The following is a 27450-nucleotide window of genomic DNA, read 5'->3' as shown; positions in this document are numbered from 1 at the left end:
TCAAATACCAGGAATCCAGCCTGAGACGGAACAAGGTCTGCATAGTGGGCCTCCCCAACATTTTTTGGATGTGGTCCTATGGACAAAGCCGTGGTAGCCCTGCTTAAGGAATTATTCAGAAACCTGGACTTTTCATCTGCATTTGTTATTGAACGAGCACATAGAATGCCAACACCGAGACCAAAGGCCAGAGCCCCCATAGGGCAATCATTGCGAACCTTCTTAACTACTGGGACAGGGACTCAAACCTGCGATTGGCAAGAGAAAAATGCCTAGTACGCTATGAAAATGTTACTGTGCAGATTTATCTGGACTTCTCCACGGCTGTAAAAAAATGGAGCGCAAATCCTTTTTTGGGAGTTAAAAAATTCTTTCAGGAAACAGCAGTCCCATATGCCATGGTCTTCCCAGCTAGGTTACACAAAGTACCAGGGCAAAGCCCTTTTCTTTACAATGCCGGCAGCAGCCTTCACAGAAACCACTTTATCTTTCCAGGCCCAATGAGACACCAGCAGTGAGGTTGAGATGACGGTCTCTCCCACGTGAGGAACAGACAGGGCAGAGATGGGGCCCTTGGGGCGTTGGGACACAGCTGCCGCTAATTGGAGCACGTTGAAGAAATGCTAAGTTTCACTGTCTTGGCAATACTGTACTCGTTTGTTATTTTAAGTTATACTTGTAGCAGGCAATCGGATATGTGGGACAAAAATCCTACGTAGGGTGGGCGGGCTAGCCATGGAGGCTGGTGGAGGTGGTTGCAGTGATCCCCTATTCAAGGCTACAGGTGTGGGCTGGCGTTTAAGTTGGGGATAGGGAGGGGGGGGGCGTGGGGTGACTAGCATGGCCCTGGTTGGGGGAGCATGGAGAGTGGTGGAGAGTGGGGATGTTGGGGAAATATTTATTCCAAATAGTTTTGGCAAGCCCTCTAACAAGGATACTAGCGGATGAGGTCCTGTAGTGGCATCACTTAGGTAAGGCTGCATTGTTGCAATACGGCATTCCGTTGTAGACCACGATGGGAACTCCACATTTTGAGCTGGAATGTGAGGGGTCTTGGGAACTACTCTAAAGCTAGGCGAATAGGATCCAATGTAAGCCGGCTGCCTAAAATAAGATTGACCATTGAGTCCCGAATCCTCCCTCATAGCCCAGTTACTAGCAATGTTCTGCTTTCACTGGGCATCACTGGTAAGGAGAATACAATATAGAGTTCTAGTACCCAGAGAGTCTAGGACTAGCTGAGACCCACATTCGTTCATAGCTATTTTCTAGTTCTTGACCACCTTTTACTTTTCTGAGCTCCGAGGCTCTGGCTTTCTCAGGCTGCATTGTGCCTCTCTTGCTACAGCCACATCAGTTTTATTTCTACATTCAGAAATGTACACAAGAGTGGGATTTGCGATTGGTGACGGCTGGTACATGCGTACCTTGGAGCCATTCACAGACACACGGCATACCTTAAATGGGGAAACATAAGGCAAGTAACAGTGAAAAGATGGTGCAAGGATAGGGGTCAAAGCAAACTAGCACAAAATAATTCAAGCGGTCCTCAACTCCTATTTCAAAGAAATTGCTGGAGAGCTCGATGAAAAAAAATTCAGGTTACAGAGCAGGAAATACTGGGTTTCAGGGCACCATCTGCCCCGACTAAACCTAATCAAACTAATAGACAGCCCTTGATTCCCCCAAGCACAATCACCACACTAAGGGCATACATCCAGAGTGCCAAATGACGAGGCAAGGTTGACACCTCCCCCAACCATCATTCAAATAATGCACCCCCTGCAACATCTGAGGAACCAGATATTGCCAAAGTGGAGGACTAGTGCCATTAACTCAATACTAGCATGGGCCAACATCCCACCACACAATATTTTTAAATTCAACTCCCACTGCCACTCTGGAAAAACTACATCAAACTCAGTTAAAGACCCCACAGACGAGTAAGGATACCATGAGCCACTTCAACAATTTGACAGAGATCGAGGACAATCAGACCAAAAATCTTTTAACTGTATTTACAGAACGATTACCAATCTGGGACTTTAAAAAGTTAAAAGGGTACTTTTAAAATGATTAAACGTGTATGTATGGCATTTAAGAGTTATAAAGAACACAACCGCCAATCAAAGAAAAATTATACTCAGCCATGCTGGCTGTGACACGGCCTGCCCCCTAAATCAGACTTCAACCTGCTTTAGACAAATGTTTTATAATCTACAGTAGAACATCAAGCAGATTTCACAAAGACTGGGAATGTCCCTCAAAATAACAGACAAGGTTCCGAAATTATCCCAGGCTACACAATCTGGGATAGGTATCCACAGTTCCTGCATGCTTCCCCTAGCCCAAGCAGAGATTTACGGAATATTTGGAGTTGCCTCCAGCAGCATTGCGTTTGGTTGAAGTAATTGTGGAGGTAAACCCACTCAAAAATGTGGCATGAGAATAAAATCCCTCCCTGGTGAACAAGACCATGCATTGGATTAATACCAAACTGACAGGCGCTAGTATTAACCCACAGGAGATACTTCTGTCCAGACTGGTCATTTGGATTGGTAAAACGTAAAAACAATCAGTGGAAACTGTATACTTATCACCTATGCATCCAATAAAGTTGTGGCATACATTATTCAATTTAATTTGGGGCTATTTGCATGAACGAATGAATGGGTCACTGATGATGCAACTTATTGTTACCCATTTAATCTAAACTCGGATCATTCTGCTAACAGAGGGGGTAGCAAAGGTCCAGGTTTCTCAAACTTAGTCCAGTAGACTAACCATAATTGTAAGAATTGTATATCTAATTCGCTGGGGGTCTCTGCTCCAATGTTAAGCAATGGAGCAGGTACAAATATGAGGTACACAGTGGGGCCCCGACATTCAACTGTGGGGATTTTGAAAAAATAGATTTAATGCCTGGTCCTCACTGTTGAGATAGAATTCTACAATCTGGCCTGGTGGATAGAGTTTTGGAGGCCACCATTGTTATAGTGAACAGGGGAAACAGAGGGTAGCCAACGGAGAGCAGTCTAGACTATTCTCAGGAGGGGGAGGGGGGGGTTAGGGGTCCACCATGAGGCCACACAGTGAAGCACACAATTCAATTTAGACAGACAAGTACAAAAATACAAAATGTATTCTAGGAACAAAAAACACTATAAAATGAAACAAGCAGGTGATAATATCACACAGCACTCAATAATAAACATATATACAGTCACCAAAGGTTCTAATATGCATTCAATGACTAACATTAATACAATAAGATAAGTTGTGCAATAAGATGGAACCAAGTCACAAGAACTATGCCCTAGCTTCAGAAGTCCAATCCCTATGAAGTATGGGGTGTTGTGCCCAAAAGCCACAAAGCAGGTGAAGTACTTGTGTTGGTGAAATGTTCAAAAGAAGAGATGCAGCAAAGTAACTTAACTAAAGATGTGTTCCTGTCTTTCAGGTTTCACTGCCCAAGCGCGACAACCAAAAAGTAGTGGAACGGAAGGATGCAAAGAGACTTGTTCTGAAAAACCCCTGGGTATATCCAGTCTCTCTGCGCCTCAAATCTCTTAACGCAAGTTGCCTGTCACTCCTTCAGAGTACCTTAATGTATACCCAATCCATAGAAGTAATCCAAATCGTTTTAGTGTACTCTAATGGTGTGCCAGACATTCACTGAGACTTAAATTCAGATAGACATTTTTATTTTATCCAAAATGCCTATTCTCAAATGCCCATTTATGTTGACATGTGTTTAGGCCTTTTTAAAAGTGGGCTATTTGTTCATGAATCAATTAGATCAATTAGAAGTGAGATTGTTCCATTGACAATTGGGAGCGCTAACAAAACCACGATCCTTCCATAAAAAGAACCGCTAAGCGAACAATCCCAATTATTGTCAATGGAACAATCAAACTTCCTTTTGATCTATGAACAAATAGGACAATAAGTAATTAAAATTTTCAGCAGATTTCTTTCGTGCCAGCCCCACCCTTCACCACCACATCACCAACTGCTCACACCAAATTCCTGATTCCGCCTACTGGCGGTTGTGACCAAGTATAAGCTTTTACCAGGGATGGCTGGGTGGGTGTTGTGAAGGAATGAGAGAAATGACTAAGAGAACCTGAATCACCATGGATGAAATGTATTTAATTTCTCTGTCATCCTGCTCTCCCTACTTCCCAACTGATTGGAACCAGACTAAAAAGACTAAGAAATAGTAAGGATGCATATATACGAGATTCCAGCAAATACATTATGAAGCACCTCTTGGCTGAACCTGGTATCTTTCGTAGAAGATGCATCCAAAGCGTAATGGTTGCAAAATGTAAAGAGACCGAAGTCTCTGCACAGCCGAACCACAGGAAAGACTACCATAAATGACAAAGACTTGGTATGATTTTTGGAACAGTTTGGTTCTTTCCAGATAACATTTTAGAGTTGACACATCCAGATTATGCAAGGCATCCAGAGTCGGTGAAGTATGTGGTCTGGGATGGAAAATTAGAAGGTAAATCTCTTGGTCCGTATGAAATTCTGATACCACTTTAGGTAAGGAGGGCACCATATGAACTACCATATACCTATGAAAAATCAGATAAGGTTCCTTTGATGACAGAGGTTGAAGCTCTCCTACTCTCCTTGCTGATGTAATGGCAACCAAAAAAGCAGTCTTGCAAGTTAAGAGATCAACCTCACAAGAGGCCATAGGTTCAAATGGTTTGTGCATAAACACTGACGAAACAAAATTTGGATCCCAGTGAAGTGGAGGATAACATATAGATGGAGTTAAGCAAATGAGGCATTCAAAAGGCCTCCGAATTGCCTGAATTGATAAGGAAAAAGATTTCTGTTCTCCATTCAAATAAGCACCTATTGCAACAAATAATGTTTGTGTCAACTTCTACTGCCGTTGATACCAGAAAGGACAGATGGGTGACACGGTCGACTGAAGCTTTTCAAGGGATTTAAACTGCTATTTTAAGCGCAATGGCAAAATTGCTACCATTTGCTTTGATATGGATTCTGTGTGGAAGCTTTCCTGGAAGTAGTCATGATCTTTAGATTATGTTCAGACAGATGTAAATGCGCAAAGGTCAGCTCTTCAAGTAACCAAGCCTTCAAGTTCAGTAATTAAGGGGATGGGTAACCCCTTCTGCTGAGTCAGAAGAACTTCAGTCACCTGTATATCTGCACTCGCTGTTCCTGCTAGATCCAGGAGATCCACAAGCCAAAAAAAACGACATGGCTAGAACAGGACTACGAGGATCATTGTAGAATTCTGAGTTACTTTGAACCACCTCATCAACATCTTGTGTATCAGAGGAAGCAGAGACACATATAGCGTATTGCTTGACAATTTCAACTACAGGGAGTCTCCAAAGGAATGATGACCCTGACCACCTCTCACTGTAAATAGGGGGCAGAAGACATTTTACAGAGTTGCAAAAAGGTCCACCATCCGACAACCCCACTTCTGGAAAAGCATCCTCACAAGCAATGCTTTTAGTTCCCATTCGTGTGGAGCATATTCTAGTCTGCTCAATTTGCCTGCCAACACGTTCCTCTTTCCTTCTAGATGGGACACAATCAGAAAAACGTTGTGTTCCCGGGGCCAATACCATCATTGTCCTGTGAGAGTCCCTCTGTTCACATAAAACATTGCAATGGTATTGTCCGTAAAAACCTTTAACACCTTTCCCTGAACTGAGGGAAGAAACTACTTTAGAGCATAAAAAAATGCTTTTATCTCCAAAACATTTATGTGGGCTTTCCACTCCTGCACTTACCAAAGACAGTAAGCTGTCAGTTCTTGACAATGAGCCATCCCCATCACGTACTCCGATGAGTCCGTTGTTACTGCTGTCGGGGGAGTTTGAAAAGAAAACCCAACCAACATATTTTCTGAATTGTTCCACCAAATTAGGGATGCTTGAATATGATTTGGCACTGGAATCTCCATGCTCTGAGGATCTAACAGTTGATTCCAGCTGCTGGCAAGGTGCCACTGAATAGTTCTCATCCGAAGCCTTGCGTAGGGAACTAGGTGGATACACAATGCCATCAATCCTAAGTCTTTGGTACCACCAGACTGCCAGAGACTCATGCGTCATGAAAACAGATTATCTGTTGTATTGCCACAACCCTGTCCAAAGGGGTAAAAGCTCTTGTTTGAGTAGTATCCACTACTGCTCTGATAAACAGAATGCTCGGAGATGGGATTAGACTTGATTTGGCTACATCAAGAAGCCTAGATTGTACAGTGTGTTGCATGTCAACTGCACATTCTGCAAAACGTCTTCCAGAGATTAGGCCTTTAACAGCCAATAGTCTAGGTAAGGGTAGAGAAAAACCCTTCTCAACCACAGGTGTGCTGCCACTGCTCCCAGAACTTCGCTAAAAACACTTGGGGCTGAGTTTAGCCCGAGTGGGAGACAGGTGTATTGATAGTGTACCTTCCCTAAGGTGAACTTCAGATAGACAGTTTTCTTTCAAAATGTGTATGTGGAATTAGGCATCTTGAAAATCCAGAGGCACCATTCAGTCATTGTACTGGAGTGCCACCAGAATCTGAGGTACTGGTACCATTTGAAAAGTCTCCACTAACAGAAATTGGTTCAGATCTGAAAGATCTAACATAGGCCGATTTCCACCTGTCTGTTTTGGAATGATAAAATAGTGGGAGTAAACCCCCAGACCTTTTTACTTTTCAGAGAAACCAATTCTATCACCTCCAGAGAAACGTTTTTGAATCTCTTTGAGAAGCTCCACAGATGATTTTTGGAGCCTTTCTGGAAAAGATAGAGGTGTAGTAGGAAGGGCCAGAGGGTAACCTAGACGAATGACGCTCAATACCCAATCTTCTTCCGTGATGTTATCCCACTGATATTGGAATTTTGCAATCTTTCCTGCTACTGGCAATGTATGCTCCTTAATGTAAATTGGAGCTGATGGAAAGTACACCCCCGGATGGAAGTCAGACAGACGTTTTTGTATTGTCTGTGGTAAAAGAAGAAACCCCTGATTTAACCTTTGGCCTGTATCTCTACTTTACTGAGGAATAAGGCTTGTTTGAGGGTTCTGCTTTATTACTCGTCGTAGAAGGAGCTTTGAAAGATCTAACATTTGGATGTTAAAGCTGCTACACTGAAATGGAATGCAGGGATTTTGCAGCAGTAACACTAGCCTAACACTCTTGAAGCACTTCAGTGGACAGATCAAATACTGTTTTACCATCAAATGGTATATCTATTACTTTATCCAGTATGTTGATGTAAGAACGTTGCTTACAAATATAACATACATTACTCACAGTAATCTTATTTCTGCTGCTTGTATCTGCTTAGATTTGCATGCTTTGTGTATAGAAAGACATCTAGTGGTAATCGCGGAGTACTGCATCTTATTTTTCAAAGATCGAAAAGGAACGTCGACATGGGTGTATATGTAGCACTATACCCAACGTAACGTGTAGTGTACCCAAAACCCTTCACGTGTTGAGGTCCCTCAGGTTGCTTTTGTACTGCTGTGAAGGCGCCTGATAATGCGTGCGAGTACCGAGAAAGAAGGTGTAAGATGTCTATGACTCCAAAAGATGATGAAGGGTGGGTGCATGTTAATCTAAGCAGATTCAAACACCAGAAATACGATCACGGTTAGTAATGCATTTCTTCTGATGCCAGTGAATCTGCTTATAATCACATGCTGTGCATAGATTAGCGAGCAGTACCAGGAGATGATGATGGGATGTGTGAAGGTACCGTAACAAAGATGTCTTAGCACCGCTTGTCCCACCAGAGAATCAGAATCAGAGTGTGTGTCTAAGCATTAATGTTGAGTGAAAGTGTCAACAGAACTCCAGGTAGTTGCCTTGCAAAAAGAATCAAGAGGAGCATTTGCAGTAACAGTAGCTCCTGTGCCCAGAGTAGAGTGTGCTTGAAATAGTTGATTTGTATTTTAGTGGTTTAGTTTTATCAAGGTAATCTACCAGTGCTCCCCAAACATCCAGTCTATGTAGGCTTCTTTCAGCTGTTAGTGGACTTCTGAAAGAAAGTTGGAAGTTTGATGGATTGGATGACATGGAACTTTGAAATTAATGTAGGTGCAAAGAGTGGGTGTGCGCGTAGTACCACTTTATCTTTGTGACAGTAACACATGGGTAACAAATGAGTCTTGGACTGAGAGAGCCTGCAGTTCACTAACTCTCCTGATAGAGGTAATGGCCACTAGGAAGGCAGTTTTATAGATGAGAGCCTTGAGACTAGCCTTATGCATTGGCTCAAAAAAAGGAGGTCCCATTAGTCTTGTAAGAACCACATTCAAGTCCCATCCGGGAGTTGGGTTAGAAATAGGAGGGTGAAGCCTCTTTAACCCTTCAATGAATGCTTTAATTACTGGAATTTTCCACCAGAAAATGTTGCTCTGAGATGTGGTGTACACAAATGGCAGTAAGGTGGACCTTTAGAGAGTTGAAAACGAGACCTGAATCTAAGATGTGTTTGAAAAAGTACCATCTCTTTAGGTGAGCAGTCAATTGGGTTGATATGTTTAGTATTGCACCAAATGACAAAACGTTTTTATTTATTGGAGTAACAATGTCTGGAATTAGGTTTCCGTGCATCCGTAAGTATGTTCATACATCTTTTGAGTTAGTTGGAGGTGCCCAAATAACTTCAGGAGCCCAGCTGCTAAGATGACCATTGGACAGCCCGGGTGTAGTGTCTTGCAACAGCATGTTGTATGGTCAAGGCAGTTTCTTGCGTGGGCGGACCGATTCTCATGAGATAACAATGGCGGTCAAACCCACATATCGATACCACCAGGATCAGAGTAACTTGTTACGGGTGCATCTTGTGAACTACTCTGTTGAGCAGGGGAAATGGGGGTAAAGCATAGGCACATTTCCCTGACCACATTATACAGAGACTGTTTATCCAAAGACTGTTCCCTTTGGACTTTCGCTGCAGGAGCCTGGAGGCTTAATCCAGACATTGTGCGTTCTCTAGAGTTGCGAACAAGTCCATGTCCAGATGACCCCATTTTGTCCATGCAGGCTTCACATTTTTCCCTGGCCCAAAAAGATGAAGATTCATCAATGGGAGGGAAAGATGGTGTAGCTGGAGTAGGTTCCTGCTGTAGAGCCCGAGACAAAGGGGGAGAGGCTTGAGAATATCCTTCAGGTAAGGGGAGGCCTTCTTAAGACCAGAGCCACGAGAATGGGCCTTGGAAAGCTTCTCCTGAAGCTTTGGAAGTGCTCGGCACCTTTCAACGCTACCACATTGTGCAAAGCCCAATAAAGTTGAAGTCTTAGAGCCTTGTGCGGCTGAGATGGCGAGCGGCGCAGCAGGTTCTGAACCACGAAGTTCAGGGGCGCAGCTGGCACTGACCCACGGGATTCACTAGGCCCGCCCACCTTTGACGGGTCTATGGGCGTCAATGGCTTTTTCGATGAATACGTTGAATGAACTGAGGGGTTGTGTGCTTGGTTTTAAAGGAATGGTCTGTGTGTCGCCGGGGTGTGAACTCCCCATTGCACTGCCGGCAGCATGCTTATCGGGCTGAGGACAGACAAGCGTGTGCCTATAGACTCCCCCGTTCCATCTATGGGATCTGATCCAAAGCCGTGGCTGCATACAGACACCTCATCTGAGGTGGTGGCACCGGTGGGAGAATGACTCTAGGCCTGCATGGCGTAGGCTGCCCACTGCTTGGTGCGCCGGTCCTCAAGGGTCTTAGGCCGAAAGAGCTTACAGGCCTTGCTACGCCATTCGTCATGGTTGCGAGGGAGACACATATTGCACACTCCATAAGTGTCTTTCCAAGGGAATTTGCCGTTACACGACATGCAAAATTTAAAAGGAGTTTGCTCTATAGTAGATGGAAAAAGCAGCCAGACGAAAAGAGGAAGATGGGAAGGGCAAAGAAAAGGCAGTATCAAGAGACGAGTCAATAGAACGGGTCCCCCTACTCTCCGTATTGTAAGGCCAGGCCGGCAGGCCAAGCTGAGAAAGAACAGCCGTCGAGTCACTGGAGGTGTAGAATTGGCAAACGGGATCAGCCGGCAAGAAGGTTGTCGATAGTCTAACAGCCGTCGAAGATCGGGAGAGGAATCGCCAAACGAACAAGTAGCAACATAAACTCGGTAAATGAGCTCTGCATTAAGCGACTGACCAGAAAGGTGGAAAAAAAAAATCTATCTGTGGGACATCGACGCGTGAAAAATTTGGGTACACTACAACGTCATATTAGGGATAGTGTTACAATCACGCCCATGTCGACATCCCTTCTCGAGCTTTGAAAAAAAATGCAATACTCTGCAATTACCACTAGATGTCAGACTATATGCACAGCATGGGATTCTTAGCAGATTCGCAAGCATCAGAAGCAGGTCTACGCATGCATATCGCACCAATAATGGCCCTTGCTGTAGTGTCCGTCAAATCCTTGATGACCTGCAGCTATTGAATTGCCCCTCTCCCTTCCGAAACCCAGAAAGAATTCTTCTGATGCCTCTTCTTTAGCCATATCAGAAGGTAACCCCTTGAATTTCCTCTGGTCCCAAAGGAGATGTAGAAGAACCTATTCTGAACAGCTGTTTTGTTGGGTTATAAATATTAAACACAACAGGTCTGAGCACCTGTATATTGGTCAACACCAATTGTAAAGTAGGTTCAACTGGTTCAGACAGGATCTCCTCCATCTGAGGGGAAAACAGAGGTACATTCTCAGGTGATTTTGGGACTTACTGGAGTCCCCAAAAAGCTTCTCAGGAGGAACTGTAAAAAATGTTGAGTGATCAAAGTCCTCAGAGTCCAAAATGAGATCAATTTGCTTATTTTTAAACTCTGGTACCAATGCCGTATTGGGGCATATGTCTTTTGAGGACTTTTCTTTTACTTCTCTTCGGAGTAGTCGGTATGGAGTGAGAATAAACCTTATGCTTCCTGAGAAGAGATTTCTCACCCTTCTTCAGTATCGAAGAATTAGAAGATTTTTCTGCATTAGCCAGTTTGGGTACTGATGCAGATACAGGGGAGATAGTCCGTACAAACTCAACCCTGGGGCTTTTGCCTCTTTAAGGCCAATCTCACTTGTTTGGCTATTACCCAAGGTAGAAGAGCTCTTTCCAGGTACTGTAGTGATCTTGTCTGTAGTGAACCAAACGCCCGATACCGGGTGGATCTTTTCAGATCCTTTCCCACCTGGAGATACTAATGTTTTGAAACCAAGAGGTACTGTTTCCCACCCAGAGCTACTTGAAGGTGTAAGCGCTCGGGATTTCCCCCTAAACAGCCTTGTGAAGCCCCCAGAAACAGGGTGGCCGTCTTCACCCGTGTACAGAGGGCTGATGCCTAAACACGTACTTCACCTGCCGGTACAGTCTCCCTCTTACCAATGTCAGCCTCAGTTCTTGGTCACCTTCAGTACCGGTCCAAGCTGTGACATGTAAAGACGACTCTGCAGAGACCTTGGGTAACCAGGAGCAACGGGTTTGTCTTGGAAGCAAGACAACGCGGTGCAACAAGTTTGAATCCCGATCCTGCGCTTAGAAACCATTCGCTGCCTTCGGTAAATGGCATGCGTCAGAGGGAGACATGGCGTAAAATGAAAAAAACGCATCCCATCAAATGAAAAAAGATGAGTGACCAGCAAAAGTAAAGCCCCAAAAAACTGGGTTTTCATGGTAAATTGGCAATTCCGACCCAACCCAGTAGGAACTCGACGTGTGGCCAGATGGGGACATGGGGGTCAAAGTTGGGTCGGGTGAGCGGAGGAACGCACACACGCCATATAGTCCCATCACTTAAAAGTTCCTAAAGGGCCAGCCATCTTTTTGAGTCCACTTTTTCCAACCCGCCTGCAGATGCAGGCATTCCCAACCAGTTGGGAAGGAGGGAGAGCATGACGATACATATATAGGTTATATATGGTTTTTGATTTACATTGCCTTAACTGTGATTTTAAAATGCTTAATGTGTGCTTAAGGACTAACATATAATTGTATTTTCATATATTTGCTGACCAACTTGAATTATTGGTGGTGTTCTGTGTGCACTCATTGTGGACCTAGACCACCATCACACTTCCCTGAAGCCAAGTCTAAACTGCTCTTCTACTCTACATTGATTGGGCTTTGGCTAACCTCTCAGCGTCTTTCCTTTTTAACACCAATAGGGTGGCCTCCTAAACTCCTCCCACCAGGGCAGTTTTTATAAATCCATCTTAACAAGAAGGAAGAGAATAAGAGTACAGCAGAGTCTAGGGGAGTGTTTAGGAAAGGTGAATGTGTATAGCTCACCATTATCTATCAAGGTGAATTGCAGTGTGAATGAAGACCCACATTCCGGCCAAAATGCACCAAGCCCATACTTGTACAATGATGTTTTGGGTTGCAGCAGATTAAGTGAGGACCTCTCTGTCACGGATGGCACTCTGTTAAGCGTGGCACAGGGCAACCAAGTAGGGTTTGGGTGGTTGTGCTGAAGTAAGGTGGACAGACAAATACACACACAGCAGAAAGTAAAAGATAACAAATGAGTAGGCAAGTGTAGCAGGGGAATAAAGGTACAAGCAAACTGGATTCCCTCTTGGGGTGTATGCAGAAGGGGGAAGTGTTCCACGGACCTTAGGAAACACTCCAGTCTTCTGCACAAGTTGCTATAAAAGAGGCCCACACTGTTTGCTCATGGCTGGGAACAACAGCTATGGGTGTTTGTTACATAGAAACAAGACAAGGGAAAGGGCAGAGGTTGCCTGGCGGAAACCAACAGACAAACTCTGTACAAAGGGGTCTACAATAATACACGAAAAGACAATTACAGACAAATCCAGGAAAAAGGAAGTCGATGAGCAAACTAGAAGAAGGGAATGAAAGGAAAGCAGTATAACTGAATTGGACAGGGATAAAGAACTGATGGTAGAAAAGAAGGAAGAAAGCAAGGGAGCAGCAGTTAGGAAACAGGGGGGCTGCAATAACAAAGTAATAAATGCAGGTAAAATGTTGAGGATTGCAGAGGACTGTAGGGTGCAAGGTAAAGAGCTCAGAGGAGCAGGACAGCAAGGAGCAAGCCCAAAGGAGCAGGGCTGTAGGCAAGGAGCCCAGAAGAAAAGGGCTGAAGGCAGAGGAGTGTAGCAAGCTGCAAGGCAGGACAGAGCCCAGAGGAAAGGGGCTGTAGGCAGCGGAATGAAGCAGGCTGCAAGGCAAGGAGCCCAAAGGACAAGGGCTGTAGGCAAGGAGCCCAAAAGACAAGGGCTGAAGGCAGAGGAGTGTAGCAGGCTGCAAGGCAGGACGCACTGAGGAGCAGGGCTGAGGCAGGGAGCCCAAAAGGCTAGGGCTGTAGGTAGCAGGGTGTAGCAGGCTGTAAGGCAGGACGCCCAGAGGAGTAGGGCTGAGGCAGGAAGCCCAAAAGACTAGGGCTGTAGGCAGCGGGGTGAGGCAAGCTGTAAGGCAGGGAGCCCTAAGGAGCAGGGCAGCAAGGAGTAAGCCCAGAGGAGCTGGGCAACAAGGAGTGAGCCCAGAGGAGCTGGGCAGCGAGGCACTGGAAACAGGATCAGAAAAAAGCAGCAACAGGAACAGCATGCGAAAAAAACGTGGCTCGAAGCAAAAAGGTGCTGGAAGGACTCTTAATGCAAGAGACTGAGCTCCTGCAGGCAGCAGCTTTTATACCGCCCAGCACAGCACAGAGGCAGGCTAATTGCTTGCACCTGGATCAGCACACCTGCATACAATCGGCCTCCTCCCTTTCTGTTCCTGAGCTGGTGGAAGCAGAGCAGATCCCTATGGCTTCTGGGGAGTGTAGTTCCGATGAAAAATAGGAATAGCCAGGAATATATAGTTATAGCCAAGTGCATTGTGGTAAGAGTAGTTTGTTGGAAAAAATAGAAAAGCACCAAAGTCTCGCAAATGGTAAATAAGGTCCAAGAAGTGATTAGCGGTTGAACCAAGAGTTTTCTGCAGATAAATGAACAACAACTTGTCCATATTGATCGCCAATGTATGCGCCCATGGCGCAGGCATGACACTCACACAGTGGAGGACAATTTAAAGGAGTGGGGATCTCTTCATTGGAGAAGGCTGGCCAGTCCTTCTGATCAATCTTAGCAGGACCAGGAATAACTCAATGGAGAGGTGGTGGATACAATGCAGACAGTTGAAACAGGCTCTTACCTAACTGCCGGAAGAGAAGAGCAACACTGCAGCAGCTCACTGGAAGAGAGTCATTGATGGGTGTCTGGATCACTTGTCTATCACCAGCTCCCAGGGAGATGGTTCTCTGCAAAAAAATCAAAGAACTATTTTACTGTCAGCAGGCATCCTTCAGTACATCTTGGAAGACCAGGAAAATGTGCCACCTCTAGTGTTGATGCCTAGTAGCTAAAATGACGAACACTGATACCTAGGCTCAAAAGGCAGCCTTCTCACTTGAAAAGGAATTTATGATCCTGGGAGACTCATTTCCACATATCTCTGCTTTATAAGTGAAAAATTGGAAGCACTTCTAAATGACACATATCGAGGTATCAATACTACATGAAAACTGGACATCAACTACTAAGACACTGATATTCACAGGAGCTTATTGACAGAATATGCTTGCATAGGATCGTTAGCCTGGCACTATAGTTCTGTTGTAAGAAGGCACTTTCCAACAAGCCACCGCACAAGAGGATGTAGATAGAGGTAGCAATAACCCTTCCACTCCTGCCTCAAAATATAGTTAATGGCACACCACATGAAATCCAGAGCCATGTGCTGGATTTGAAGATATTATGGAAAGCAATCGAATTAGAAACAGTGCAGTGTGAGTGCAAGCAAAAGACTAATGCATCTGCCACCGAAATTTGAGTTTGTCCTCGTGGTCACGGGTTCAAACCTCGCCAGGTGATAATGAGTACATTGAGTGGCATAGCAATAAACATCTGTAGTGTCAAGATCCCCCCACCCAAAAATCGGGGTGAGCATGTGCTCTAAAACTACACCAGTTACGTTTACAGTTCCAGGGGGGAAATAAGTCCAGAAAGGGCAAGTGTGTATGCATACAGGGTTGTCCGATATAGCTGGTGCACCCAAGCCCACAGCACAAGCTAAGGGAGCACGCAGACAGGCCTAAAAAACACAGCAAAGCACGCAAATCAATAAGAGGCAATTTGTCACTTGTAAAGAGGCCCAAGTGAAGCATTGCAGGACACACCCAGACCTACAGAGATACATTTTGGAAGCATTGATACAAACCCAGAGAAGGAATGCAGAGTACCTACAAAGGCGTATTCGAAACAACAATGCATTCTTTAAAGCCTAAGAAGGTAGGTATACCAGTTTGAAGGCTCACATGGAGCAGTGGTATTTACAGAGGCAAACATGTAGCGGAACAAACAGGGAATGCGCAATGCTAAATGACCACTCTAGGACCCTGGATAAGATCATATAAAATCAAACCAATATCCCCATATACCTCCAGACCCTCTTCATCCCCTTCCCACCCACGTCCCCCTTACTCTCAGCAAGCTTAATGCTACCCCTCTCCCCCCTTCCCCAAACAATAGTTACAACTGTGCATTGCAATGCTAAACTACCAGGACTATATTATTTACTATAGTCCCCTACTCTCATCTGTGGTTGTGCGTAGCAAGTAGTAATGTTCTTTCTCCATCTTATCTGCTTGTTCCTATTCTTTTCTAGGTTGTCCTTTCCTATTTGTCTACACAACTGTGCCACATGTTTCCATCTTACTTCCACGTGCTGCAGCTTATTTCCGACTCAAGCCCTCTCTTATGCTAGTGCTCTTCGGTTTACTGGGCTTCTCATTATTAAGATACCCGTGTTATTTCTTGCATCATCTTCATTACTACGTTGCTTTTTCTCATTTTGTTTCTCTACCCTGTTTTTCCGGATAAAATGTAAAACATTAGTCTTTCCCACTTATGTGCTTTTTTACCAGTCAAGTAATCCTGATACTTTGATTTAACCCAGGCTTACTGACCGGTCTTCCACAATGAATGTATCTCTGTTGCATGTGTGTTGGCTCTGTAATAAAGCCTACGTGTTCGGCATCTTTTTGTTGCTTTCAAATACAGTTCCTGTGTCTTACAGAAACATGTCTTAACCCTCATAACTTGGCTGTCCCGCGTAGCAGCCTGCTCTTCATCAGCTTCTTCCTTCTCTCATACCCCTTGCCTATTTGGGTGTAGTGGGGTAGGAATTCTTTATACATTCTTGTATCTCATTTCTCCACCTAATCTTCCTGTATTTTCTTGCTATGAAAGTCAGTACTCTTTTTCTAAGCCTTACTCTAGCTTTTTTAAAATAATCTATCTGCCCCCCTGACCCTGTAAGAACTTTCTGTGAAAGCCTCAACACTATCTTTCCTTCTACCTTCTGACTCTTATTCTTTTAGGTGATTTCAATCTTCATCTTGCCGCTCCTCTATTCCTTTCTGCTATTCTTGATTTGTATAATCTTTTGCATACCTCCAGTACGCCCTCTCAGGTCTATGTTCTTCACTAGACTTAATTTTGTCTACTCAGTACTGTCCTGAGCACCTCCATTGTTTTTGCCTACCCAATGTATTCTTCAGATCACTACGTCCTTTTCTTTCTTTTCCCATCAACCCTCTCCATTTACCTTTCTATAGCACGACCTTCAACACTTTCAAGGCACCAACATTTATTGCTACACTTAACTCCTCCCTCCCTTTGTTAGACACTTCTCCCTCTTAACGGAAGACCGCTACCTCTCTTCTTACCTCTGGTTTGTTGGATACTGTTGACTCTTTATCCTGCTTAGTCTTTCACAAACCACCACAATTATGGATGACAGCGCTCCACTCACTGCATCATTCGTCAGTGGAGGCAAACACAATCTCTTTTGATGTTTGTCTTAACATCTCTTTACACCACTTATGATTATACCAATCTTCTAGATTCTCTCCCCTCTAATCCCAAATGTCCCCTTCAGATTCTAACCCTAAATTGTATTCTTTCTCCTCCCTCCAATGTTCATGCATTATCTTCTCTTTCAGCTTCGGATTTGGCTTCCTATTTTTCTTCTATGGTGACACCTCTAAGCTCCTCCAGCTCTTCCTCATCCTCTAGCCCAGGGGTCTGCAACCTTTAGCTCTTCACTTTTGGACTACAACTCCCATCATCCAAAGCCATCAGTCAATGACAAGGGATTGTGGGAATTGAAGTCCAAATCCACTGGAGAGCCAAAGCTTGCAGACCGGTGCTCTAGCCCTACGTCTCACCGACACCCTTCTTGTGTTATGTCCTACTTCTCCCCTCCTTTTGATAGAGTCTGCCTACATTCTTTTAAAGGTTCATCCTCCCACTGTTCCCTTACCCTCCTTTCAAATTCCTAAAGTCTATTATTTTATTTTTCCCTTATTTGACTGCATTTTTTAATCCTTCGAAATGCACATTGATATTTGCCTCAGTCATTAAACATGCCTCTTCCTTGCGGTTGAACCATCGTCCTAGCTCCCTGCTTATGTTTTTTCTAAGCTTCTTCAGTGAATTCACTGTTTTGTCTCAGGTCCCTGTTAATCTTAACTATGTTCTCCTCCCACTCGATCTATCTGGTTTTCAACTTTCATTCAAAGGAAATGGCTCTTCTTGGTCTCCAACTTTCTGCCTGCTACTGTAAACAATCTTCCTTGCGTATGCTTCACGGTCTATCAGCAGCCTTTAACACTGTTGATCATTCTATCCTTTTGTCTTTTTTCTCATGGTTATAAGGGTTCCGGAAATAGCCTGGTTTTGTTCCTATCTTTATAATCGTACTTACCTCTGTTTCTTGGGCAGCAAAATCCTCTTGTGTACCCGATTCTATATGGTGTACCCCAGGGATCTTCATTTTTCACTTTATACTATTCCTCTATGCCTTCACTATTTCACCCTTTGGTCGTTCACATCACTTTTAGGTCGATGGCACTCTGATTCCTCTGTGTTTTTCTTCTTTTTCTGACTGTATACATTCAACCCTTTGGCTGGTCGCCAAAACAGTCCAATCTTGGATGTCTGTTCATTTCTGAATCCATCCAAGCCTGAGGTTCTCTTTCCTGCTTTGACTGTTACTTCGCCTCTACCCCCATCTTCTATTACCTTCCATTGTTCTAGTGTTCCAATTTTATTTGCCGTTCATAATCTCGAAGTTATTTTCTATTCATATTTCTTACATTGCCGGCTCCCGTCGTTTCCAGCTTTTCAACATGGGAGGGCTGGTTTCTTTTACTTCACGCAAACAATATACAACTATCATCTCACATCTCTCACAACTCATTGTTCTAGTCTTCATTTAAGTCTTCCAGCTAGCACTTTGTCACACTATTTATAATTCCTATATGATATATGATCGGTTATTTATAAAGTGCTTAATACCCAGAGGTTCCTAAGCGCGGACCCGGGCATCGAACCTGTGGTGATCCATGTCGTTTTGCTTCCAAGGCGAGCACTTTGCCCCATGAGCTATCCTCCTATCAGTCATCTTTTTAAACTCTCTCCACGCGATTCCATTTATTTGGCTTTACTGGCTGTCCCTTTGAATCTCGATTATTTAAAGCTCTTTGATTGGTGTTTGAAAGCCTCCATGACGTTGCTATTCAGCTCTCCTCGGATTTTCTTGCACTCTTCACGTGGCTCACTTCGATCACAACCTCTTACTGTCCCTCACCCTCATTAAGCTCGATAGAGTGTTCGTTCTTCCACCTTGTTGGTACCTTTATATTGGTGCACTCGTCCGTCCGTGCCCCCCCAACCCTCCCTCTTCCTTCTGTCTTGGCTCGCTCTCATCTCAAGGAATAAGTTGTCTGCCTACATTTCATTGAACCATTTGATTTTCATTGTTTTGTACCATTGTTACTCTTTGTAAAGCGCTTTGGAGTCTGGCGCTACATGAATTCGATAAAATACAAATACTTTAAATGTCTGCCTTTCTGAAAGACTGCATTTAAAATACATGTACATATAAACACGGTCAAAGACTATGAAACTAAACCCAGGGCTCTGCCATGGAACACCCAACAGTAACAGTTATGTTAAGCACAAAGCTGTAAACATCCATGGGCAGCTTGTTTACTGGAGAGCCAAGAAGTCCAAATGGTTATTTGAACTTTTCCTGTTGAATTAGGCATAGTAATGACAGGGTAAATATATGCCAGGTGCCTACATATAACCCAAAGAGAACCCATACAACCCAGTGGGTTAGGGGATAGTACGCAGATGACTAGAAACAGGGTGAAAAGTGCATAAGCCCCAAGGAAGTTGACAGGACTTTTAAAACGCAATTCCCCTGACAAATAGAAATGGGAGCTATGACTGATCTAACACATTTGCCCCTCTTTTAAACACTTTTCAATAACACTTAGCTGCCCTCCCCACACTTTCCATCATTCAATACTTCAAAACTCAATTTTTATTATTTTGTAAAACGCTTCCATTCGTCCATATGTTCAACTCCCTATGATTTCCCTACCCATTCAAATTTCACGAGTTTTAGACACTGAAGGAAGGGATGTCAGTATGAAACTTTGCAGTTCCTAAAGCTAAGAATATATTTGGCATTTTAGCAAATATACACATTTCCAGACCTTAGGGGGTCACCATTTCATTTTAGTGCGATTTAATGCTGTTCAATTTAAAAGAAATGGGGGTTTAAAACAAGTATGGGACACGTGTTCACAAACCAGAGCCATTTCCTGAAAGTGCCTTCAGCTTTTCATATCCTACTCCTGTGAGACATCTTATTAGCCCGCACCTGCTTCATTGTACATTCATCCTCACTCCTCTATCACCAATTCTCCAAAATGTGTACCTCCCTTTCCTGACAATTCTCCCATATTTCAGGTTTTTCATGACACCTCTACTTATCGCATCTCTCATGGACATTTCTGAACTTGCACCTCAGGTCTCCTCATAGATTGTACCTCTCTCTCTCACCGACCAGCGCACCCAAGCTTGCTTCATCTTTCACCTCTGAAGATCCCCATCACCCTCATTTTATTTCCTCGTAGTGTCACTCGGTCAACTGTCACCACATCCCAGCTTCTACACATGTCTCACTAGGCACCGGTATTGGGTAGAAAATCCTAGCATCTGCTTCTCGCTCACCAGTCAAAATTAATTTCTCATTAACCATACAGTTCCATTTCTTAACATTTCTGGGGTACTTCCCCATCAGGTTGCTAAACAAGCTCTCAAAAAGCTAAATGTACACTGCATATTAATAGAGGAATATCAGGGGCTCAAAGGCCGTCCAGTGATGGGTGCACCAGTCTTTAACCAGGTGAGGTTGCCAGCGCTAAAATAACCACAGAGTGCTGCATGCACAAAACTGTTTCATAATGTTACAAACTGAAGCTACTGTAAGCTAAGCAAAATAATGACAATTTGACAGGAAGAGGTCTAGAAAACTAATAGGAGAGGAGAATAAAGGTGTCCATACCGCTCCTTCGTCATCTGCATCCAGCTGGATTAGAAACAAACAACAGACAGTGAGAGGGGGACATGAGAGGCAAAGGGGAGAAAAAAAGACAAACAGAATATATTGCAGGGACATAAATACATGCGCCAATCGAAACCGCAACATAAAGCAGCACTCCTATACTAACGTTTACACATATGCACATGGATTAGTGCACACAATGAGAACAAGACTCCTGCACACAATGCAAGGATATTTTGTTAAAGTCATTCGAAATTATAAAGGCATATCCTAAGTTAAAAGATTACAAACATTCTGTTGATTAGGACCATCATCTTTTAAGAATGTAAACAGTGGGCATTGCATAAATGCACCAAATCAATTAAGCAATGCACATATAATGAAACCAGTAAATCCCACACAACTACCCGACAACGGGGCGCACAACAAGAATATATACGATGTATACAATTAAAAGACAAATCACATTTAAGACATACACAAAGAACATTCATTCTCCAGTATTAGAGGATAACCTATCATAATCCCTTCCAAACAACTCTCAACCCCCCCCCTGACCTTCTCCATCTTGAAGATCATTTTAGTCAGCCATGGAGCTGCCAATCAAAATACTCCCAGTTGTCACTTGGCACAGATTTTAGGAATTCCTAGCCATGTACTATGAGCTCACCATTACATTAGTTCTACAAATTTTCTTCAAACTACATTAAGGTAGAAATTGTATACGCATGTCTATAAACATTAAGGCAACGATAAATATTGGTGCACTGTCAATCATTCAAAATCAGGTTTCAGGATTCAGTATGAACCATAAATTGTGTACAGGAAAAAAGAAGCTCTACCAAAGTTTGATAGTGGAGAGTGGAAAGTTAAAGAATTCTGGGAATTTTATACAGATTTTAATCTCAAACAATGAACCAGAGAACTTTTTTGTTTTTGGTCAGGTCCACAGAATCTCATGGACTCGACAACCTGGCACCTCCAAGCGTTGCAACTATGAAGTTACAGAAACATAGCTGTTCAAAATTGTGAATCTCAATCTATGGGTAAACCGTGATCGTCTTGATGCTTGTGGGTTTTGAACGAGGCAAAGACCAGATCTGAAGGATTCAGATTGCAGGAGTGGCATGTGTCTACTGCTCTCTGTGTGGAGTATGTGCCATCACTCTGCTGATGGACATCAACATGGCTAAAAGTGCTTAGGGTATGAGTGATATATGGAGCCATAGTCAGGCAACTCACATCCCTGCCTTACTATTAATACTTGTTCATTTAACCACTTTAGTGCACTTAGGACATACATACCTCCTGAATATGTGAGGACTGATTTGGTATGGGTCGCTTAAGCACTAGTATTCTGACTAAATATTGGAAAACCTTCCAGCATTGAGTCAGTTTAGCAGTATGCAGTCAAGAAATGCATGTGGAGACAAATTATCTTCTTTCCAATAGAAATGGGTCAACATGATCAGGTCTCACTAGCCAATTGTGTGGCAACCCTTTTGTGTAAGTGTGCAATCAGATAGGTCCTCATGGTATGTTGATTTGTACCATGCACCACTACCACCCGGGGGCAATCTCGCATTACATTCTTTGAGTGTTATACTGTCGGAAACTGCCACTATAGTGGGTTCTGCCCTACAGAAAGGGTCTTTTGTGTTAGTGGCATCCCATTCTGACAGTTTGTGGGCCTCCCAGGTACCTCAATCTTCATCCCTGCTTTGCACCTGCAAACAACAAGTTGCTCTCTTACCTGGTAACGTTCTTTCGATGGGATGGTCTGACGACGTATTCCACATGTATGCCATGTAATCACCACAGCAGTGCTGCTTCCGAAAATCTTTGACGTCTGCGTCGATGACGTCGATACGCCGCCCTCGAGGACCTCCTCCGACAGCCGACGTCACTGGATGATATAAGTAGGACACACGACGCCTGTAGCCTCAGTTGTAGATTTTTCCCAGAACATGCGGCACCGATCTTCTGCCAGTCTGACACACAAAGCCTTGTGGAAACGTAAGCTGCAATTGCATAAAAAATTCTGTAGCGGGGCAGGGTGGGAGCGATATGGAATACGTCGTCGGACCATCCAATCAAAAGAACGTTACCAGGTAAGAGTAACTTGTTCTTCGAGGGGATTGGGTCCTCCGACGTATTCCATATCTATGACAGACTCCCAAAGCAGTACCAATGCAAGGAGGTGGGAATAGAATTTAGAAAACAGAAATTTAGAATGCCCAATCAAATTGTGGAGTAAAGGACCGCCTTGCCAAAGGTCAGATCCTGCCCACGGATGGAATCGAGGCAGTAGTGACGTACAAAAGTATGTACCGAAGCCCAGGTGGCTGCATCACAGATGTTACAAATAGGAAACCCCTCTGTAGGGCAGTAGAGGCAGCCATACCCCTGGTAGAATGTGCCTGCAAGCCGACCGGTGGGTCCTTACCCGCCAAGCGGTAACACTCAAAGATAGCCAAAATAATCCAGCGCGACAGTCTGTTTCGTCACAGCTTGTCCCAAACGCTTTCCAGCGTAACCAATGAAGAGATGATCGTCCACTCTGACCAAGGACATGCGTGAAATCTAAAAGCTTAACACTCTCCTACGATCAAGCTTATGGAGCCTCTCCTCTTCCTTACCAGGATGTGGAGAAGGATAAAACGCCGGAAGAACCACCTTCTGGCCTAAATGAAATTCCGACACCACCTTGGAGGAAAGGAAGGACAAACTCTAAGGACAACCCTGTCCTTATGAAACACAGTGAAGGGTGGCTTAACTGAAAGTGCCTGTAACTCACTCACTCTGCGAGCGGAAGTGACCTCAACCAAAAATACAGTTTTAAGAGTTAACAGTCTCAAACGGCGTGAATGCAAAGGCTGAAACAGAGCACCCATCAGAAACTTGAGAACAAGGTTCAAATCCCAACCGGGCACCTGGAAAGGTGACGGAGGGAACACATTAGTGAGCCCTTTCAGAAACTGAGAAATTAAAGAAATTTTAAAATAGGAACACTCTTCAGACGAGCGCTTAAAGGTTAACCTGGCAGCACTGTGCATATTTAACGGTACCCACTTGCAAGCCCCTGTGGGCCAAAGAAAGCAAAAAAAACAGAACCATGGGAATGTCGCATGCAAAAGGATCCACATTCTTAACCCTGCACCAGTCGCAGAACTTACGGCAACGGTACAGGGACTTTGTTGTGGGCCGTCTGGCCGAGAGCAACACGTCCATCACGTCTTCAGGGAGGTCCCAATCCTTATACCTCAACCTTTCAGAAACCAAGCGTGAAGGTTGAGGGATCTGACCTCTGGATGGAGAACCTGACCCCCCCCTCCCATGAGAGTAGATTGTCTCGGTTGGGAAAACGACGTGGAGGGCAGATGGACAAGTCGAGAAGGTCCGGGTACCACGTCCTCCTGGCCCCCGCCGGAGCAATGAGGATCATCCGGGAACCTCTGCAGTACTTGCGGGATGACGGGGACTGGAGGAAATGCATACAGCAGTGGGAATTACCACTCCACAACGAACGCGTCTCCTAAGGCTCCTTTTTGAGGAAATTCCCGCGAGCAGAACCTCTCGCACTTCCGGTTGACACTGGAGGGGAAGATATCCACTTGAGGGGTCCTCCAAAGGGCGAAGATCTCCAGGAGAATCTCCTGAGCCAACTCCCCTCATGAGAGATCGTGCTGTGTCTGCTCAGAGCATCCGCCGTCTCGTTTTCTTCTCCGGCCAGATGAACTGCCGAGATGAAAACTTCCTGCTGAAATGCCCAGAACCAGAGCTGCATCGCCACCCTGCACAGAGGAAGTGACCCTGCCCCCCCCCTTTTTGTTGAGGTAGTGCATGGCCACCGTGTTGTCCGTCAGGATCAGGACATTCTTCCCTCGCACAGTCGGCAGAAAAGCCTTCAGGGCTAGCCTGACGGCCCTCAGCTCCAACAGATTGATATGGAGTCTGGACTCCGACGGAGACCAATGACTGCTGACTGTCAACTCGTTGGCATGAGCTCCCCATCCCGTGAGGGATGCATCCGTCACGATCTTCACCTCCGGCCAGGGTAGCCAAAATGGAGCCCCCTTCATCAGATTGTCTTCAACAGCCCACCACAGAAGGTCCTGGGCGACCGAGGACGGCACCAGAACAGGGCCCGACAACCTGCCGGAGGACTGAGACCACTGGAGCTTGAGTGCCCATTTCAAAGATCTCATCGCAACCTCGCCACTGGCACCAGAAGAATGAAGGATGCCATGAGGCCGAGCAATCTCAAGAACTCGAACGCTGGGAGGCTCTGGGCAAGCTGAAACTTGTGCACCATCTGCTGAATGTGATGAGCCCTCACCTGGGGAGGAAAACACTGCCCCAGGGAAGTATCGAGCACTGCTCCGATGTACTGGAGCCTCTGAGCGGATGTCAAATGGGACTTCAAGTTGAGGGAGAAGCCCAGCTTGTGGAGGGAGTGGCAGGTGACTGACAGATGATCCAGGACTTGCTCGGGAGAACGCGCCCTGATCAACCAATAGTCCAGGTAGGGGTAGACGTGAATCCCCCCTTTCTTGAGGTGTGCTGCCACCACTACCATGAGCTTGGTGAAGACCCTCGGGCGGAGGTCAATCCGCGAGCCTCAGGAACTTCTTGTTTTTTGGATCTATCGGCACATGAAAATAAGCATCCGTGAGGTTGAGAGACACCAAACAGTCCTGAAGTTGAAGAGCCTGAGGACTTGAGAGATTAACCATCTTGAACCTGTCCTTCCTGAGGAGTTTGTTCAAACCGTGCAAGTCCATGATGGGTCTCAATCTCTGTCTTGCTTGGAAATCAAAAAATAAGGGGAATACCATCCCTTGTTCCTCTGCGCTACAGGCACCAGTTCTACTGCAACTTTCTCCAGCAGGGATTGAATTTCCTGCGCAAGAAGCGGATCCAGACTCTTCAAAGAGATTCCCCGGTGGATTGTCTTTAGGCCTCTGCCGGAAAGGAAGACAGTAGCCCTGGGTTATGATCTCCAGAACCCACACATCTGAAGTAATGGCGCACCACTCTGCAAGATGCTGCGCCAGCCTTCCCCCAACCAGCAAACCATGGGACGTGGTCTCATGACTGAGCTGAAGCAGCTGCGGCGTTGCCTGAGGGCAAAGAGGCAACAGCCCGAGTGGCCTTGGCACCTTGAGTACCTTGTTTTCCACCTCTGGCACTCCTACGGTGGCCCCTTTGACTGGCAGCTCCTCTCACTTTACCAAGGGATAAGTAATAACAAAAGGAACCTCCCCTCCATTGCTGTCCCCCTAGGACGAAAAGGCAGAGGTTGGCGAACTGCAGCGCCAAACGACTTCGCTGCAGCTTTTGAGGTCTGCAACCTCTCAAGACTCTAGTCAGCCTTGCTGCCAAAAAGATGTTCCCTGTCAAAGGGCATGTTGAGGAACCGGGACTGCACATCAGGAGCAAACCCCGACTTCCGCAACCACGCAAACCTGCATATTACGGTGCTCGCCGCCATTGACCGGCTGACGCAATCTTCCATGTCCAACCCCGACTGAACGGCCTCGCACATGGCATCCTTGCCATCCTGAACCATGGCAAGGAAACCATCCCGTTCGTCCGCTTCGGGAATATGTTCAGCCGCTAAGGAAACAGTTCCACAGAGTGTGCGTGAAACACGACAAGGCACATACGGAGTTGGCCGACTGAAGCGCCATACCCCCTGAAGCAAATACTTTCTTTGCCCAGCCGTCAAAACGCTTGTCGTCCCTATCAGGAAGGATGGTAGGATACAATGCCTGCTTTGCCGGGGCGTAGCCACCTGCACAACCAAACTCTCCGGAGTGGGGTGCTTGGTCAAGTAGCAGGGGTCACTACTGGCTGGGTGGTATTGTCGCGGCAAAGACTTGACCACTGCCGGGAGACTCTCCGGAGCAGTCCAAGCCGCTGCCACCCTCCTCTGTAGAGCCATATGGAATGGCAGTACCGGGTCAGTTGGTGGACCTTGGTCGAGGATATCCGTAAGGTCATCCTGAAGAAAATCCCCTGGGGGGTGCAGACCATCCCAAGTACTCGGTGACCCTGGACATAAGGCGCCGGAACGAGGCGTTCGCATGAGTGCCAGCTCAGGCCTAGAAATCTCCACCTCCGGAGAGGTGTCCAGCCCACTGTCATCGTGCAGGGACTGCCGCGGGTCCTCAATTTGGCTAGGGCCCGAGAGAATCTCGTCTGGCTCCGGATCAGGAACCATGCCATCATCAGAGCCCTCATCCACCTCTAAAATAAACTCAAGATGGCAGTAAGAAGGCATAGAATGTGGAACAAAGCCATGCTTGACCTTGGCCAGAGCCTTTCTAGGGGGTTCCCCCATGCCACGGGGTACCTCCGACACCACAGCCTCAAAAGGCGTCGAGTGAAACGGCGTAGACATCGATTGAATCAGCGTCGACGTCGAGCGCGGCGCCGACAGCATTGACGGCTTCGACACAGGCCCCAAGGGCGGGGCCCTGAGCGTGTCTTTCGACAGCTTGGGCGCTGATGGCATCAACGACTTCCTCTGAGGCAGAGCCTCGAGAGAGTCCATCGACGACCTCGGCGCCACCGGCATCAACGTCTTCCTCGAAGACACCACAGGTGCACACGATCTCGAGCGCGTCGAGGACCGGGACATGGAACGGGCATGACTAGAACGATTCCCCTTGTCCGAGTGGAACCTCTCCCGCGAATTGTGCCGACCACCCGAGCCCAAAGGCGTGCGAGCGGTGTCTCTCGACCGATCACGACCGACCCCACTCAGAGGCGCGGACGGACCAGTGCCCTGCGATTCGAGAATCGCTAACATTTTCTTCCCAAAGGAAGCCCATTCCTCTGGTGTTGCATGCTTGGTGGGATAAGCGACCCGCCGACGGGCGGAGTCCTCGGATGAGGACGGGGAAGGCGACCGATGACGGCGCTTCTGGGAGTGCCTCGAAGAGGCAGGAATGGCAGGACCGACTCCGGGACCGAGACTCACTGGACTTCCGATGACAATGCAG

At 45.7% G+C, this 27450-nt stretch overlaps 1 protein-coding gene across 10 annotated transcripts in view; it reads right to left on the bottom strand.

The window, feature by feature from the left end:
- The window catches only part of SBF1 (SET binding factor 1), a 2512102-nt gene that overhangs the window by 2019366 nt on the left and 465286 nt on the right, over positions 1-27450 (bottom strand). For 6 of the 10 annotated variants that reach the window (XM_069629502.1, XM_069629505.1, XM_069629506.1 and 3 more), the window contains exons 6-7: positions 20441-20464; positions 14171-14276 (exon numbers count right to left, since the gene is read on the bottom strand). In XM_069629502.1, coding sequence (XP_069485603.1) covers positions 14171-14276; positions 20441-20464 — 130 coding nt within the window. The remainder of the gene's footprint in view (positions 1-14170; positions 14277-20440; positions 20465-27450) is intronic. The other 4 variants (XM_069629503.1, XM_069629510.1, XM_069629509.1 and 1 more) reach the window with 1 other exon arrangement.

This window comes from Ambystoma mexicanum, chromosome 12 (genome assembly GCF_040938575.1).
Source record: "Ambystoma mexicanum isolate Mex_15411 chromosome 12, UKY_AmexF1_1, whole genome shotgun sequence".
Taxonomy (NCBI): Eukaryota; Metazoa; Chordata; class Amphibia; order Caudata; family Ambystomatidae; genus Ambystoma; species Ambystoma mexicanum.
The sequence above is the reverse complement of the archived record's forward strand: the minus strand, read 5'-3'. Positions and strand labels throughout refer to the sequence as shown.